The following is a 17,824-nucleotide window of genomic DNA, read 5'->3' on the forward strand; positions in this document are numbered from 1 at the left end:
TGAGCCCTGACACTCTGTAGCGAAGGGGCGTTCATAATCCCATAGCCAAGGAGGATGCAGTCCAAAGTCTATTTACAGAGTTTTTGCAGAGACTGCTTCTCCTTTCATTCTCTTGGTGATGGAAACCAATAGTCTCAGCAACTTCCTAAAGGACTTTGTCCTTTACAAACAGATGAGAACTCTGCAGACATACCTGTTATGTGGGATTTGTAGAAGAAAATAGGCAATTTTGATTCAAGTGAAATTCAGAGGGAACCTTTGGATGAACCTCAGATGGAATCTGAAGGGGACTATCTCTGTGAAACACTGTATAGGGAAGGGTCCACCATGTCTGAATGCTTGAATGGTGGGCTGAGAGAACCAGGTTCGGGTTCTAGAGAGATGTAGGTTTTCATAAGAGAGAGAGAGAGAGCGTGTGTGTCTGTGTGCGCGCGCGAGAGAGAGATTCTGATAATACCTTTTAAGAATCTCACAGTTGTAGGATGGGTGAAAACCAAGCAGCTCACCACCAGAGGATGGAAGAAGTTAATAGCTGCTAAATATACTCACAAGGAATGAATAGATAGACCAAATGTCTTTAAGGACATATCTTTTACAGACTAAACAAACTCAATTTTTAAAATCTTCCCTCAGAGGTCATGTTTTCTAGACCTTTAATCATTTTTGTTGCTCTTCTCTGGACTTTCTCCAATTTGTCCACATCTTTTCTGAAATGTGGCACCCAGAACTGGACACAATACTCCAGTTGAGGCCTGATCAGCACGGAGTATAGAGGAAAAATTACTTCCCGTGTCTTGCTTATAACATTCCTGCTAATACATCCCAGAATGATGTTTACATTTTTTGCAACGGTGTTACACTGCTAACACATATTTAGCCTGTGATCCACAATGACCTCCAAATCTCTTTCTGCAGTACTCCTTCGTAGGCAGTCATTTCCTATTTTGTATGTATGCAACTGATTGTTCCTTCCTAAGCTGAGTACTTAGCATTTGTCCTTATTGAATTTCAACCTATTTACTTTAGGCCATTTGTCCAGAACATTTTAAATTTTAATCCTACCCTCCAAAGTACCTGCAACCCCTCTCAGCCTGGTATCGTCCGTAAACTTTGTACGTGTACTCTCTATGCCATTGTCTAATCACTGATGACTGTAGAGGGTTTCCTGCTGTTAAGGATGGTTTGGACCTCTTCTGAGCACGATCTCTCTAATCTCTTTGTCTATTCAAAAACCATGCTGCCAGATGGAGGGACCCTGGCTTGCAATGGTGGTTGTTCTGGCCTCTGTTCTGAGACCATTGATTCAGGAATGGTTGTAAGCATATGCATGGGTAAGAGGTACAGGGGGTCAGTCCGATATTTCAGCGTGCTCTTTGCTTTTGGTATGGTCAGTGCAGATACGTGCTCCCGTGAGCTCTAGACACACCCCTACATGGGTGCTGAGTCTGACTAGATGGGAGAGTAGGGGAGAAGCAGTCGTTTTCGTCAGGAACTTACAAGACTATTTATCCTGCTTCTTATGGGGACATTTACCCATACCCTCCTCATGTCTCTGTTTAGAGAAGTCCTCAGATCTGATCAAGGATCCTGAGCTAGGGAGTGCTAGTGCCGGAGGGGCACTACTTGGTAGCTCCAGTCGATGTGCCGGGGAGCTCAACATCCAGGATCAGATTGGGGACCCATGGAGAGCTCAATTAAATATCTGCAAAGCTAGAATTCACAAGACTGTCTAGTTCATGGGGGAAAGAATGGCAGTTCTCACACTTAGAAGGAATGTGTAATTCCCTGAGATAGTACAGGCATCTCGTGAGGATCACTAACCAGGAAGACCCAGAAGGCAAACAATTCATGCCACCCCTTACACACTCAGCTCAGAGCATGAGGTGGTGTAGAGTGCAGGCATGGACTGCTACTGAAAAATCTACCTGTCTGAGGTGCATGGAGCACATGCTCATCCCAGTGAATATCAATAGGGACCTGCACTCAGAACAAATAGTGCTTGGCAGAGATCCAAGAAATGACAGATAGCAGTGAGATCTGGAAAAACTGTTTATAGAATGCTTCCATCATTCTATAAGGTTGCTGAAGTAGGAAATGTACTGCTCCATCAGATACAATTATAACTATACATTCACTGGGAACTGCAATTCCTCTACAGTTTCTCTCACTCCAGCCTTGCATTCTCCACAACGAACTTCTTGATGGGCAGTATCTTCTTCATTTTCAGATTTCACTTTTGTCACAATTATATGCAGTCTTTAGCAGTATTTTCTAGAAAGGCTTTGAATGGCCACCTTGGCATCACAGATTATAACACATACATAACTTAAACCTTTTCCCAATTAAATACAGCAGAAACATGAAGTTCAGTATTTCATTTTTATAAGCAACTTTTCAAAACATGCGTGTTTAAGAGATATAACAGGTCTCTGCTAATTTCTCTTGTTAAATTTGCTTACTAAATATATCCACTACAATGTCAGCAATATTTCATTAGGAAGGTATCAGTGATGTGAAATTTGTTCCTGTACAATGAAAATAATCTGATTTTGTAAGCAATAAGTTTACTTCAACAGAGTCCCACGCTAAGTCATCTTTTGATTAACTGTCTGGTGAATAAGCTTAATTCTTTCTGAATGCTAACTGAAAAAAATCTATTAGGACAAGTGTTCAAAGAGACACTGCCAAGTTTAAATCATTTTAAACAAGTTTTCGAACATGTTATCAATACCTTAGAATTAAATTTGAATTTTTAAAAATATCTCCCCTGCATCATTTATGCTGTTTATGCTTTGCATTTCACTCATTTTAGACATAGTGAACCACTCTGTTTCAGTTTTGTTTATAGTCCGTTTCACTTTCTGGTCATAATGCATATAATGCTTCAATATTGGGACTGCAAATAATTCAGGGGGATATTTAAATAAAAACCGCTCGCTATTTTCAGTGAAATAAAGTTCCACAATCACTGTAACTTAAATTTTGGGCCTGAACTATCTTTAAAATAACCAACAAGCTTCTAGCTCATAGCTACTTTTAAACATATCACTGCCTAAAGAAAGCATCATGAACGCAAACTTACAAAGTAAAAGTGAACCAGTATCTCTTCCAAAAGATACTGAATTTAAGAATAACTATTTCCAAAGTGTTTTACACTCAAAGAGACGTCAAATAGTTTATTATACTGAGATTTACAATTTCAAATTAAGGTCATACATCAGGAAAATATTCAAGTCAATGAACAGATGTAATAACTTAATTCTAGTTTAGCGCTACTTAAAAAAAAAAAAGTTTTACAGTACAATTAAAGTTGTTTGGGTGCCCTAACTGTGCTTTTCCAAACCTTAACATATTTGGATTTTTAAAATTTAATCTTAACTCTCAATTTCCTTGTCTTATAATGCTTGTTTCTGGGGTAATTACAAAATCCCTGTAATATATTTTACCCTAAGTTAGTGATATGTATTCTCAACCTTAACTCCATTTTAACAGTTTGTCCCAGAATAGAGCCCAGAAATCTTAGTTCCTCCAACATGCTGATATCCATCAGATAATCATCTAACTCACTGGCAAAGTGTATCATGACCATCTCTACCAACCAGAACAAACAGAGCATTACAGATGAAAAAGTAGCTGTCTTTAGTAGAAGCATGCCACCCTGCTGAAACAGTAGCCTTCTTTATTCAGGGCCTGGATAGCTTCAATCCCATTGGAAACCTTCAGTCTCATAGTAAATTATGCAAAACTACAGCCATTATGAGTGAAGACATTCCCACCTTCTCCATTATATTCACAATCTTTAATAACTGTACTTACTTGGAACCTAACTTGAAATGAGTTATCTATTTCGAAGGTGTAAAAGTTAATAAAAATGAGCCATTTATTATCAAAAGCAATCTGAAAAAGTGAGATTTCTTCTTAACGGTTCAATTTTAAACTAAATTTTAACTCTAAGTACGCAATTTAGTTGAAAACTCCTGCAAGTTAAATCTTTATCCACCGGTTATCTCCTACAAATCTGTGGATGATGCTCTGTATTCTTTGTATATTATAAAGATGTTTACTCTTTCTTCAGTCCAAAACAAGTCCCACTTTGACGAAGGCGCTACCATCCCTCATTAGTATTGCTGAGAGTAGGCTGTCCTCTTAGAGATCCTCCTTGAAATATGACAGAGCCGGTACTTTGAGTTATCAAAGTGAAAGGTGAGAAGCACCACTATGATTGCTCTACTGCAACTGCTATACTTGCATTTCCTGTCTGCAGTTGTACTATAATGATGCAGAGGCACCTGTTGCAAGACACAATAATGATGTAAATACCTATGCCTTGTGTTACAACACTTGTTGCAATGCCTAATGCTGTAATGTAGCAAGCTGTCAGGCAGCCAAGTCCCAAACAATTAAGGGCTTTATAGAGGGCACTAGAATAGTATAACCTGATAGGTGACCAAAAAAAAAAAAAAAAAAAGGTAACTGGGGTGGTTTGCCCTGGAGATGAAAGGTCAAGTCCTAGCTAAGCACAGATAAAGTGCACTTTTGGCTACTGCTGCTACTTGATCATCTCACCATAGCCTAATACCTAATAAGATTCCTAGATTTTGCAGCTTGCTAATAAAAGTCAGAAAGAGGCCCCTCAGTCTAGGGATTTGTCCACAAACCTTGTTAATCCCTTCTTGATGTTTTCCCCAGCTAATCATCTCCATCTTGTAAGGCTTAAGCAGCCATTAACTGACATCATCCAAACCCTAGTCTTAGTTAGGCACCAGAAAAGTAAAAGGGGAAGTTATTTACCTATAGTAACTAGATTTCTTAGAGATGTGGTATTTACATGTGTTCCATTTTGAGTGCATATGCCCGATGTGCTGGAGAACAGAATGCTTTAGTCAGCAGTATCTGCTGATTGCACCTGCTCCCTTGATTACCTTAAGCCCTTCCCCCTCAAGTAGTGTTGCCAGTTTTGGTTGGACATATTCCTGGAGGTTTCATTATATGACATAATCTTTAATTACAGACTAGTCTTTAATTCCTGGAGACTGCAGAGCAATCCTGGAGGGTTGGCAACCCTATCCTCAATGCTATAAGGGTGGGTGGAGTGACCAACCGATTCTCAGTTCCTGCACCACTATCAAGAACAGACTATTAGACTTGTCAGTATCATGGAAAGGAGGGTGGGTTGTGAACACATGGAAATATCACTGAGTTTACTTAAGACTGCAATGCAACCCTCCCAAACTGGGCATCTGAACTAAGGAGTAATGGCTAGTGAAAGTATTACTCCAAGCAGCAGCCGTACAGAAAATCAGCTATGGGTATTTCCTTGAGATGCTGCAGAAGTGACCTTTGGTCTGGCAGAATATAACCTAACATGATCTGGAAGTTCTAAATTGGCCACCTCGTAACATACCTTTATGAAGTGTGGCACCCATTTAGATATTCTCCGAGTTGAGGGTGCCTGACCCCTGGATTTCTCGGCAATAAATAGCATAGGGGGCTGCCTGAATGGTTTTGTTCTAGTCAAATAAAATGACTTAGATATTAAGTCTTATATATCGTAGATAATATAACATATTTTATATGTTAACCAAATTCCCTTTAATGCTGTGCAACTATAAATTTAGTGCCCTCTTCCTATTGAAATTTCTCTGACCTTCAGTTGAACCTTAGTGGATAAAGGAAATATATATTCAATAATGGAATGTGTAATCTTTTCCCCTGTTTTTTCCCCTTACCTTGCTAACATAGCCCATATGTCCAGGAAGGAACCCTTGGAAACTAATAAGGATATCTATTATTATAGAAGTGTGTTATAATAAACCAGCCTGATTAATTGATATGAGGTTCTTGTAATCTAATTATGTTCTCTGATAAGAGGTATTTGTTATCACAGATATTTTCTGTGATTTATCAAATGACCCACTGAAAGACGTTTTTAACTCATTAGGCTTGTTTCAACAGGTATTCTTAAAAATGATTGCAATAGAAATCCCTTTAGTTTATCAATCATGTAAACTGCGATATCAAAAGAAATTCCATAAGTAATTAGGTAAATTGAAATATTAAAAACAAAACACATGGTTTTGGGGAAAGTAACTTTTCCCTCCCTGCAAAGAAATTTCTTTGTTTCACATCTTATAAAGGAAAGTTTTGGGTGTTAGTTTGGGAGTGAATAAACTGGCATCGTTCTGCCAGTTACAATGAGAAATGTAGTCTTCATAGACAAATGAAGTAATGAGCATTAGTCTAATGGCTCCAATGGAGGTTCCATCAGGCTAGTAAGCCTCACATTATGATTCCAAGATGGAGGGGGCTGTCTTATTGAAGGAAAAGCTCTAAAAATACCTTTCACAAACTTTAACAAGTATGAGAAAAAAACTGGATGGTCTTGAATTGGGGGAGGATATGCGGAGATAGCGAACACATAATAAGCTTAACAACAAACGAGAGGTTTATAAGGATAATAGATATTGAAGGATATGAGAGACTGATGTCTCTTATGGAGAAACATTATGCTGGTATGCCCAGGATGAAAAACGATCCAAGTTTGCAGTATAATTTGTCCTTGTGGATTGCCTTCTGCTCTGAATCCATATGTTGCATATATCACCAGAACAAGTCTTCTCCAAGTCTGTTAGCCAGACAGTTTCCATGCCATGAGGTGTAGTGACAACAAATCTGGATAAATGTTTTCCCTGTTATGAGTAATTAAGTCTAGTAGAAGTGGTAAGTGATATTGGCAATATCGAGAATTTCTGATTTCTGTGAAACAGTCATGCGTGGACCAATCTAGAGCTATTAGGATGATTGAGGCCTTCTCCTGTTTGAATTCCTTAAAACATATGGGATCAGAGGAATTGGGAGATAAGTGTATAATAGACCGTGAGTCCAAGGGATTATGAAGTTATCTCTTTGAGAACCCAGACTCTCGTCCCTCCCTGGAATAAAACGCTTTGCATTTCTTGTTCTGTTCAGTGGCAAACAGATCTGATTGAAAATGGTTTGAAATTGAAACTGATTTTTTTATGAACCATTCATGATTCTGAGAAAAATGCCTACCTGGATGCTCTACCTGCCAGCATGTTGTATAGGTCTGTAAGATGCACTGCAGTTAGTGTTATGTTGTGCCAGATACACCAGTTCCATAGAAGGACTGCTTCCCTGCACAAGAGCATTGGTTTGGTTCCTCACTGTTTACATAAAACATCACGGTGGTATTGTCAATTCTTACCTGTACACTCATCTTTGATATGAGGTAGAAAGGCCATGTATCAAGCTTTATTGCTCTGAGCTAAAGGGTATTGGTATGAAGGCATGCCTCTCTGACTCCATTGATCCTGTACTGTAAATGTTGTTGAGATGGGTTCCCCAACCCAACAAGGAAGAATCAGTCACTACTGACTCGTGTAAGGTGCTGGGAAGAACGATGTGGATCTTTCCATGAGCTGAGGGAGTTCATAACTCCTTAAGAGATGCTTACCCCATATCTGTTTTGTCAACAGCACGGAAATGGACAATCCAAAAACAGTCTTGACCACAATGAAAATGCAGTCTGGTCAATAGGGTCACAAGTGTACATGAAGCCATGGGACCTAAAAGCTGGAGACATATCCTTCTTGTAGTACATGGATTTTTATTAAGTTGATTGATCAACTCTATAATGTTCTTGAATCTGGTTGTGACAGGCATTCCATGGAGGTTTGAGCATTGAGTAGAAGCCCAATAAATTCTATCTTGTGTGTTGGGATTAAATGAGATTTCCACATTCATTCTCTGTCCCAGTTTGGAGAGCAGATGTACGAGGAAATCTGGTCTTTTGTGTGCTTTTACCCTACACTATATAGATTTCACAGGGAAGACCAGCGTTTCCCAAATAGGGGGTCCTGACCCAAAAGAGAGTTGCAGGGGGTCATGGTAGTGCCACCCTTACATTTGCACTACCTTCATAGCTGGGTGACCGGAGAGTGGTGGCTGCTGACTGAGGGCCCAGCTCCGCAGGCAGCAGCGCAGAAGTAAGGGTGACAATACCATACCATGCCATCTTTACTTCTGTGCTGCTGATGGTGGCAGCTCTGCCTTCAGAGCTGGGCTCCCAGCCAGCAGCTGCCACTCTCCAGCTGCTCAGCTCTGAAGGCAGTGCTGTCACCAGCAGCAGTGCAGAAGTAAGGGTAGCAGTACTGCAACCCCCCTTACAACTCATTTTTGCGACCCCCTTACAACTCATTTTGGGGTCAGGACCCCTACAATTACAACACTGTGAAATTTCAGATTTAAATAGCTGAATCGTGAAATTTACAATTTGTAAGATCCTATGACTGTGAAATTAACCAAAATGGACCGTGAATTTGGTAGGGCCCTACCAATAATATATTCTTTTTCTTGAACAGTCTGAGCTGGTAGCTCTACAAAGCTTCGGCAGACCATTCAGCAGACTAATTCTTGAAATGACTTATAATCATCTAATGAAGACGTCTGAGGAACAGTCAGCCTCATTCTGTGAAGAAGATAGAATATTCTCTGGGAATGTTTCAGAAACTTGTTGCTGAAATATATGTTCATGCAGAAACTGACGAAGAAGAGAGTCCGGTTCAACAATACTTGCAGATTGCTGTGGTTGCTTTTGCATGACAGGCAGATCTGGGTGTGAATGAGATTTAACCCTGGAAACTGAAGCTGAGGAATATTTTGATTTAGGATATGACCATGGCGCCAGCGAGGCCAAGCAGTCTGTCCATATGGATAAAATGAGAGTGGCCAGGATGGAGGAGTACCAGCTAGGGTCTTTGAACTAACATGCCTATATTTTCCCACGCCTGACCTGACTAGCAAACATATATGGGTCATAGAAAGGTACCACCTAAAAGGTAAGAGAGTGAAACATCCCCACTATCAGAAGACGAATACCCATCCTCCTGTAAGGTGGGAGGCTGCCCCTGAGGTGCTCAGAGAATTACTCACTGAATGGCCTTATCAAAACTATCATCCTTAGAAAGCATACCAGCTGACAGAAACACCTAATAAGGGGGAGTCAGGCTGCAGGGAAACAGCCAAAACACTGTGTACTTTGTACATTCTGTTTGCATATAAAAATCAAAGAGTCCTGCCCAAGCTACTACTAATTTTTAGTTCTGTGATCCATTCCTCTATCTGTTTGAACATTGGATGGAACACCGAGGAACACATTTGAATGTATTTAAGAAATTATTAATGATAACCAGCAACCTTGGATTGTCACATACTATTTTGTAGAAGAGTGTACACTGAAAAAGAATGAACCGGTTTTTGCACTTAGAAAAAATGTTTAATAGTCATAAAATGCACCTGCACTCAGTTTTTGTCTTTGAAGTGTCCCATCAGAAAACTAGCCAGACCCAATCTATTTAGCTGTTAAAAACAATGAGATCAAACATGTCCAGACTATACCTTCTCCTCCCTCAGAATAGCTCTTTCCATCATCTACTCCCTCTTAAAATCACAAGGTGAACAACAAATTAATTCCCTTTTTCTGGGAGTGATGAGTGTGTGGAGGGTGATGAGATACCCCTAACAAAAAATAAAGCATCCTTATAAAAGTGTTGAATTATTCTCAATCACCGCATTTGAAAAAATACATATGGGAAATCTCCATGACAAAAATGTATTTGAAATGAAATTACTGAAACACAAGTAGTAATAAGAAATCTATTATATGTCTGAGGTTATTTTCCAGATGCAGTTATCATTAAAAATACTTGATGAGAATAGCTTTATACTGACCTAGTCACAACGTACCACTTAGGCAATGAAGTTACTACAGTCTTTCCTTGCCACTTCCCTCTCCCTAAAGTCTTCAAGCAATTTATACCATTTTATTCACATGATCTTGTTTCTCAAGTGATGGTGCTATTCAAACATAAGTAAGTTTAAAGAGCAAGCCTTTGAGCAAAAGCAATGTAGAAAACAAATGTATATCTGCCAGTGGATATATATTACCTGAACACAATCCCACACTGTTCGTAGAACAAAAAGTAAAGGCTGGAACAGCAGTAATAAGAACAGAAACACATATTTCTAACAACGTAATTCTGGGTAACAAACCCTACACTGGGAAGTACGAACAGTTGAAATTTATAAAAATAAGTTTTAGAAATCGCTTACTTGTGAGAAGTTCTCTTCTTCATCATGCTGGCAGACACTCCTGCATGCCCTGTAACAGAGAACACAGCACATAAATGACTGAGAAATGAACATATTACGTTCATGCAGAGTGCTAAGAAAGGCTGCTGTTTTGAATGCCAAGATGTAGATGAAGTGCTGCAATTCTATGGGAGTTAAATATCGAACAAAAAAACCCCCCAAGAATGTAAGTATTCTGAATAAAAATCCTAGAATTAATATACTTCTGGAGCTAAACTTGCATGAAATACACTTTTAATTTCTACTCAGATGTCAGATTAAAACAGATAGTGGTTGTGGTCAAGATCACCTGTATGTTCAAATTCCAAACACAACAACGGTGAGGGAGATTCCCACACTGGAGCCATTCTTTTAAGTGACAAATCTGAGGAACTGTCCCAGAATGAGGTGTCAAGAGAAGTAGTTTTGGAACAAACTGATAAATTTATCAGTAATAAGCAATTAGGACCAGATGGTATTCACGTAAGTGTTCTGAAGGAACTCAAATATGAAATTGCAGAACTACCAGCCATGGTATGCAACCTATCACTTAAATCAGCTTCTGTATCAGATGACTGGAAGATAGCTAATGTGACGCCAATTTTTAGAAGAATCTCCAGAGGCGATCTGAGCAATTGCAGGCCGGTAAGCCTACTTTCAGTACGAGGCAAGTTGGTTGAAACTATAGTATAGAACAAAGTGATCAGATACCTAGATGAACACGATTAGATGGGGAAGAGTCAACACAGCTTTTGTAAAGAGAAATCATGCCTCACCAATCTATTAGAATTCTTTGAGTGGGTCACCAAACATGTGGATAAGGGTGATCCAGTGGATATAGTGTACTTGGATTATCAGAAAGCCTCTGACAAGTACTCTAAGCAGCCGTGGGATAAGAGGGAAGGTCCTCTAACAGATAAGTAACCGGTTAAAAAGACAGAAAATAAAAGTAGGAATTTCATGATATCATTTTTAAGAAATCGTAAGCAATTCAGAAGTGGTACAGACAGAATGCCCAATTCGCCACTGCCTCTATGGCTTAATACACTGTCGTAAAACCAGTATAAAAAACCTACACATGTGTTTCCTTTGAGGGTGACTGCCACACATTTGTTCTCTACCTTTTTCATCGCCTTTCCTGAAAGACTCCAAACTATAAGCAATTCCAAAACAATTTAACATTTAACTTTCAAAATCGGCACAAGTGAAAGGCTGTAACCATCTGATTGATGGATCCATCATTTCCTAAGCTCTTTACTCCTGAGGAGAATTCTGCACCACTGCGCATGTGCAGAATTTATGTCCCCTGCAGATTTATTTGCTTCCCTGCAGATAAATTACTTTCTGACGGGGAAGGCACAAAAGCAGTCATGCGGCCCTCCCCAGCGGTATGTTTTGGGTGCTCCAGGAAGCCAACAGAGAGGTAAATCACTGTGGGGCAGGAGGCAGGACTGGGGAAGACTGGGCTGGTGGCTCCTACCCTGCGCTGGGCTGGGGAGGATGGGGCTTCCTCTTCCCCTGCATGGCATCTGGGGCTGGGTCAGACCCACCCCCATATTACTCCCCCGGCTGCAGGAAGCTCTGCAAACTCCCCTTCTCTCCACCCCCCGATTCCTGCACCCATCATTTCTCAGCTGCAGGGGGAAGAATCCCTGTGCAGGGAGCTGCTCCCACATTCGCCCGACCTCCGGGCATCCAGACGCCTTCATACCCATACCCTCCCGCCGAGCCTTACCCACCACACTCAAAACCCCCCTGATGAGCCCCACTCCCCCTATTCCTGAACCATCCTGACAAGCCACCCGCACCTGGATCCCCACCCCACCTAGCGCCAACCAGTTGCACCTGGATCCCCACCCCACTGAGCCTCTTTCCCCCAGCATCTGGGCCCCAAACTGAACCCCCGCACATCCAGACTCCCCTGCCGAGCTCTATCCCCAACACACCAACTCCCACCCCCTGCAGCATCCCATTCCTGTTGCATCCAGAACCCGCAACAAGTCCTGATGCATCAAGATCCCACCCCCAGATTCCCCCACTGAGCCACCCGCACCTAGACTGCCCCACTCAGAACCCTCTTAACCCACACCTGGATCCAGTCACATTAAGCCCCACCACACCTGAATCCTGCCTTGCTGAGTGTGCCTGCCCACACAGAGGGGCAGGGCCCTAGGGTGTTTCTGGGGCAGGCCAGGTCCTTGCACTCTGTCAGGGTTGGGTGCAGCCTCACTACTGAGTCCATGTCCCAGGGAGGAGCTGCACAGTGATCTCCCACCTCTGTGCAGCCAGTGGCCTGTTCTCTCCAATTCCATGCTGGAGCCTCCACATTTATTTGACAAATAAAATTCGCAGAATTTTAAAATATTGTGCGCAGAATTTTTAATTTTCTGGGGTAGAATGCCCTCAAGAGTAGCTACTGGAGGAAGAATTCTCAGTATTTACAGCCATTCTCCATTTACAGCATTTGGTTTTATCCTTACATAAATAAGACCAGAACCACTATTAGCTTATTACTATAATGTTATCAGTCTGTCTGAATCTTTTGTTGTTCAACTGAATTAGGGAAGTTACAGTTGCTAAACTACCTAATCTTAACTATCAAAATATATCCTGAGTTCTGCTAGCATCTTGCAGACTTTCATAGTGTTGAACAAGTTTCAGAGTAGCAGCCAACTATTTGGGGAGAAAAACACTTGAAACCACTCTGTTGACACATTGCCCTCCCCCACTATGAAAAGAGAAACACTTTTCATTACCACCACAATACATCTAAAGAATACACTAGCTGTGCTAAAAGATTAGATACTAATAATCCTTACAGATGTATATCAATGCAAAATACAAAAGTGTGCACACATGTAGGGGTAGAGGAAGGAAAGGAAGTGTTAAACACACATCCAAGTGATTTGCAACCACATTTTTGAACCTTTAGAAAAAGTTGATAGAGGTTTACCAACTTCTTCCCCCAACCGCCACAGGAACATATTTTTTTTGGTGAAATGGTAAGAACTAATCAATCAGTTATATGACAAACTATTTTTTCCATTTTACTAAAAAAAGTGCTTAAAGTATCCGGGATCTTAAAACATCAATTTCATAATTTTAAATTGACAGTAAAAATTAAGATGGATAATTGCCATATTCCCAGCTTGCTTGATGTATTTATGAATTCCTAGTGGAAGATGGTCCATATGCTTGAATGTGAACCAATGTACTATGGTCTTAGATTGAAAATTGATCTAAAAAGGTGTGAAGGGAACCTATTTTCTGTTATGGTTTTTTTGTACTGCAGTAGCATGTGGGGGCTCAATCAGGGACCATGTCCTGAAGCAGCTGGCATTGGCCACCGTCAGAAGACGGGATACTGGGGTAGATGGACATTTGGTCTGACCCAGTATGGCCATTCTTATGTTGGTAAGTAAGTGCTAACACTGAATCCCAGCAACGTAATCAAGGGCCAGATTTTCAGACAGACATGCAAATAGGCTGCCTTTGCACATGCAAGTGCTGCACAAATAGGGTAAGTGACTAATAAAATCAAGAGTAGATATAGCTGTTGAATTTTCCCCCTCACTGGAGTGATATTTAATGTTTAGAAGGTAATTTGTCCCTAAGCAGAATGATAGCTCTACGAGCAAAACAATAATATCCAACAGTCCTCCAATTACGTCAAGCATTGGTCCTTCAATTTTGCCCAATTCACTTTGGCAAGCTCACACTAAGTGTGTGAATAATGATAATCTTCTCTTTGTAGTGCACATTCCAGGACAAATTTATTTAAAATACTTTTAAATTGCTCTGGTGATATTTTGAGGCATATTTTATTTCTGTGTAAATCTTTTCTTTTTGCAAATTTGCCCTTTAAAAGTACTTATGAATAAAAAAATTGATGAAATAATTTAACAGGATCTTAATCCTACTGCACTCATCATCACTTAAGGAAGACCCACAAATCTTGTACTGCCAGAGTGTCAAATAAATTGTGCAGAAGAAATAATTTCTATAAATATTAATCAAATACTACTTCTCTAGCTACTTTTGGATTATTTTAGATATAAACCTATTTGTATAGGTTTGTATAACATATGATTTAATGAGCCTGATAAACGCTTATAATGCTTGAAGCATTTTACTGAAAAGCATCTTTAAAAATTGCACGACAGTCTTCTTGTTTCCCTGCAAAGTATCATTTTAAAAACATTACTGAAAATTGGTTGGCTTTTGGAGAGCAAAGGATTCGATAGTACCTGATGTTTGTGGGTAAAGGTTTGAATCAAGGCAGAGTTTTGCTAGAAGCTGATGCTGTTTTAGTTTTGTTTCTTTAGGCACCTTTGACAGAAGTGTGTTAGATAGGTTTTCTGTACATTTTACTAGAAATCAAACAAGTGTAGTGCAGTTTGATCCTGTACAAGCTTTCTCTCACCATTCCCAATCCTCAAATTAACACAATTCCTAATCCTCTCTTCAGCAGAGAGACTTTCAAACGCACTAAGTAGGGCAGCAGTTTTGTGGTGTGAACAATTTACATGTCAGTCACTGACGCTACTTTCGGTTTGTGATCTAAACAGAATTTAGAGGATGAACAATGAGTGGCTAATTCATTAAAAGAAAAACACTTTGATAGAAATTTCAATATCAATATTTCACCAGACATTTAATAAGTGGAAAGATCAGTGTGTATGCTTTTTTGGTATAAGTAAAGTTTGATCTCAGGTAGTAATTGGTATTAAAGCAGCCAACATTAATGAATTTATCACAAGGGAGCTGTCAGATTTCACAACACATGAATGCTATTTCCATTAAATGTGAAAAGGTTTAGATTCACATCACTTGCTGCAGTTTCTGTACTACTTTGATAATTACAAAAAACAGCATATTACTGTTCCACTTGAGATACTGCTTTCAGGATAAGCTTCCTCCAGCTACCTACATAAAGCTTTCAGAATTTACTTTGCAACTGGAAAGCCTAGAAAAAAAAATCTCAGCTATTTATTATATATTCAGTATAGTTTCACAAAATGAACATTCAGCAAAGTTAATAAAATCATACGGTGACAAGGGACACTCACCTCTCGTGAGTTCCTCCTGTCGGTTAGGTGTGATACTGCAATCTTTCCTGGTCCTGGCACCTCCCCTATAGGTTGGTACCTACCTGCTTGGTAGGTCTGCAGTGGCTCAGCCCTCCAGCCAAGTCACACAGTCAAAAAGCAAACCTCTCCCAGCGGCACCAAAGTCCAACAAGCTACCTGCCCTCACTAGGGTCTTCAGCCCCGTCTCTTGGTCTTTTAAATCCCACCTTTCACTTGGGCTTCTAAAAGAGCCTCTTCCCCTTCTCGGGGCATAGGTCACTTTCCCAGTGGTGGGAACTCAGGCCTGCCCACTACTCCGAGTCCCAACTCAGGGACCCTATAAACAGCAGCCATGAACCGCTCCTCTGTTTGCTGCAGTTATTCCCTGGGCTTTTTCCCCCATGTGGTCCTGTTCCTTTCATTGGTTACCTTAGGGTTTCAGTTTTCATGTCCTCTTTCCCAAGTCTGGTAAACGCAGCCTGTTAAAAGCCTTTGGTCATTCCTTGCCCCTCTGGTCCCACCCAGGAACTGACCTGATCAAGCCCTGCAACTCCTTTTATCTGAGCCTGCTCTGACTGGTTGCTTCTATATAGCCTTTTTAGGAAGCCCTGGAGGATCAATTTTAACCGCTTTTTCCTGGGGTGGGGTGGGGTGGGGTAGGAATGCAGTGCCTCCAGCCAGGGGGCCTCAAAGGACCTGGTACATCCCATCACATACCTCCCCCCACACCCAATCCCAAAGAAGGGGCTTTAGGTTTGTGAGCCTATCTGAAGGTTAATGTCCCCTCCTATGTAGTCTTTGCCCTGCTTGCTCAGGGGCTCCTCGCCCAGGCCTGTCTATGTGGGGAGCTATTTGCAGTCTCTGCCCTGATTTCTCAGGATCTTCTTTCCTGGGTTGCTCTGCCTGGACAGCGTTTAACAGTCCTTTGTCCTGATTAGACAAGATTTCCCACCTCTGACCTCTTGACATGGAGAGCTTTTGCAGTCTCTTTGCCCTGCTTTGTCAGGGTCTTTTCTCCAAGGCTTCTCTGCCTGGAGAGCTATTAGTCTCTGCCCTGGTTGGTCTGGGTCTTCTCTCTCAGACCTCTCTGCCCAGAAATCTTTTACAGTCTCTGCCCTGGTTTCTCTGGGTCTTTCTCCAAGTTCACCCAAGGGCAAGCCGTTCTTAAAATATCCCATCTGTCCACAATCATAACATCTTCTTGGCCAAGTCTCAGGCTTCCAGCTCACTGGATTCCTCTTATCTACCCAGTACCTGTTACTGCTTCTTTCCTGCAGGATCCGTAACAGGTAATGCTGCAGTTCCTTTAGCCTGCTGTAGTTCCAACTACACCACCCACCACTCTCTAAGAGCCTCACTGAACTGCTGAAGCAATACCCAGATCGGCTTCACAGACCCAGTCCTCCCCAGAAAAGGATGTGTGAATTTTGGTGTCCAGGTTTGTCATGGCTATCTGGCTCCTTGTTGCCCTCCAGCTAGCACCTCCCCCTGTGTTTTCAGAAGAGCCATGCTACTGCTGGGCTAAAGCCTTTTTAATTCCTCCATTGTCTCCTTGTTTCAGGGGCTGGTCCGAAAAGACCCTACTTCTGGTACCAAGGAAAGATGGTGCTGCATTGGCAATATTAGGACTTCTGCTACAAGCTCCCTCCATTTTTATTGTGGTTGACCAAACAAGGAAAATTTGCCCGACATCCTCATTGCAGGGAACCTTGCATCCTGTTAGTTCACTGCAGAAATTTAAATGAATTACAGTTGTGTGCACAATTAAATAAGTAGAAGCTTTTCGGGGGGGAAGGGGGGAGGGAGGGAGGGAGAGAAGAAGAGGATGACCATGTCCTCCTTTCTTTATGGCATCCAGCTACCAGAAGGAGAAGATTAAGGAATTACCCATTTGCCAGAAGATTCAGCAAACAAGTCCTTGGAGATAACTGAAGGAGCAAGAGAAACTGTTACGGTGCAAAGGGGATCTGTAAGGGTACCTGAGGAGAAAAGCTTTGTGATCCAAGGAGTATTCCTTGGATTGAGTGCTTCCACTCTGGAGAACAGAGCACCAGGATAGGAAAAGTTAAAGTGAATTCTTTAGCATTCCCGCCTCTCTTTTTCCCATGGCGCTATCATGTCAGGTGGCAGACTCTTGGGAGGTTCCGTGATCCATGTTGTAAAATGCCCTGTTAGGCACCATTTCCACCGGTGGCCGACAGGGAAGAGCATACATACACAATGCTGAAACAGGGAAAGCCCAAGGTGAAGAGGACAAATTGGGAAGATTATGGAGGCTGAAAAAGCGGTGTTGCAATTAGTTCACCTCTTCAGAGTTGTTTACTGAAGTCTTTTCTTCCATTCTGATATAGCAAAGGCAAGCTGAGACTGCAAATCAGCCTGAGGCTCCACTTATTAATACTCTACGAAGTGGAGAATAAAACATTGATCCGAATGGGAGAAAGGGCAGAACCAAACAGAAAGACCTAAATTGTTGAAGTGACCATTGATTTTAAGTGCCCCAATTCTTAAATCTCTAAGGTGCCAGACTCTCAGAAGGAGGGTACTCAGTACTTTCTGAAAACTAGATCCTTTAAGGCATGTAACTTTATACACCCAAAACATAT

The 17,824-nt window shown here is 41.2% G+C and overlaps 1 protein-coding gene across 15 annotated transcripts in view; it reads right to left on the minus strand.

Annotated features, from left to right (window-relative positions):
• The window catches only part of SPIN1 (spindlin 1), a 123,759-nt gene that overhangs the window by 12,369 nt on the left and 93,566 nt on the right, over positions 1-17,824 (minus strand). For all 15 annotated transcript variants that reach the window (XM_074953119.1, XM_074953123.1, XM_074953121.1 and 12 more), the window contains one exon: positions 10,132-10,180. In XM_074953119.1, coding sequence (XP_074809220.1) covers positions 10,132-10,180 — 49 coding nt within the window. The remainder of the gene's footprint in view (positions 1-10,131; positions 10,181-17,824) is intronic.

Source organism: Natator depressus, chromosome 5 (assembly GCF_965152275.1).
Source record: "Natator depressus isolate rNatDep1 chromosome 5, rNatDep2.hap1, whole genome shotgun sequence".
Lineage (NCBI taxonomy): Eukaryota > Metazoa > Chordata > Testudines > Cheloniidae > Natator > Natator depressus.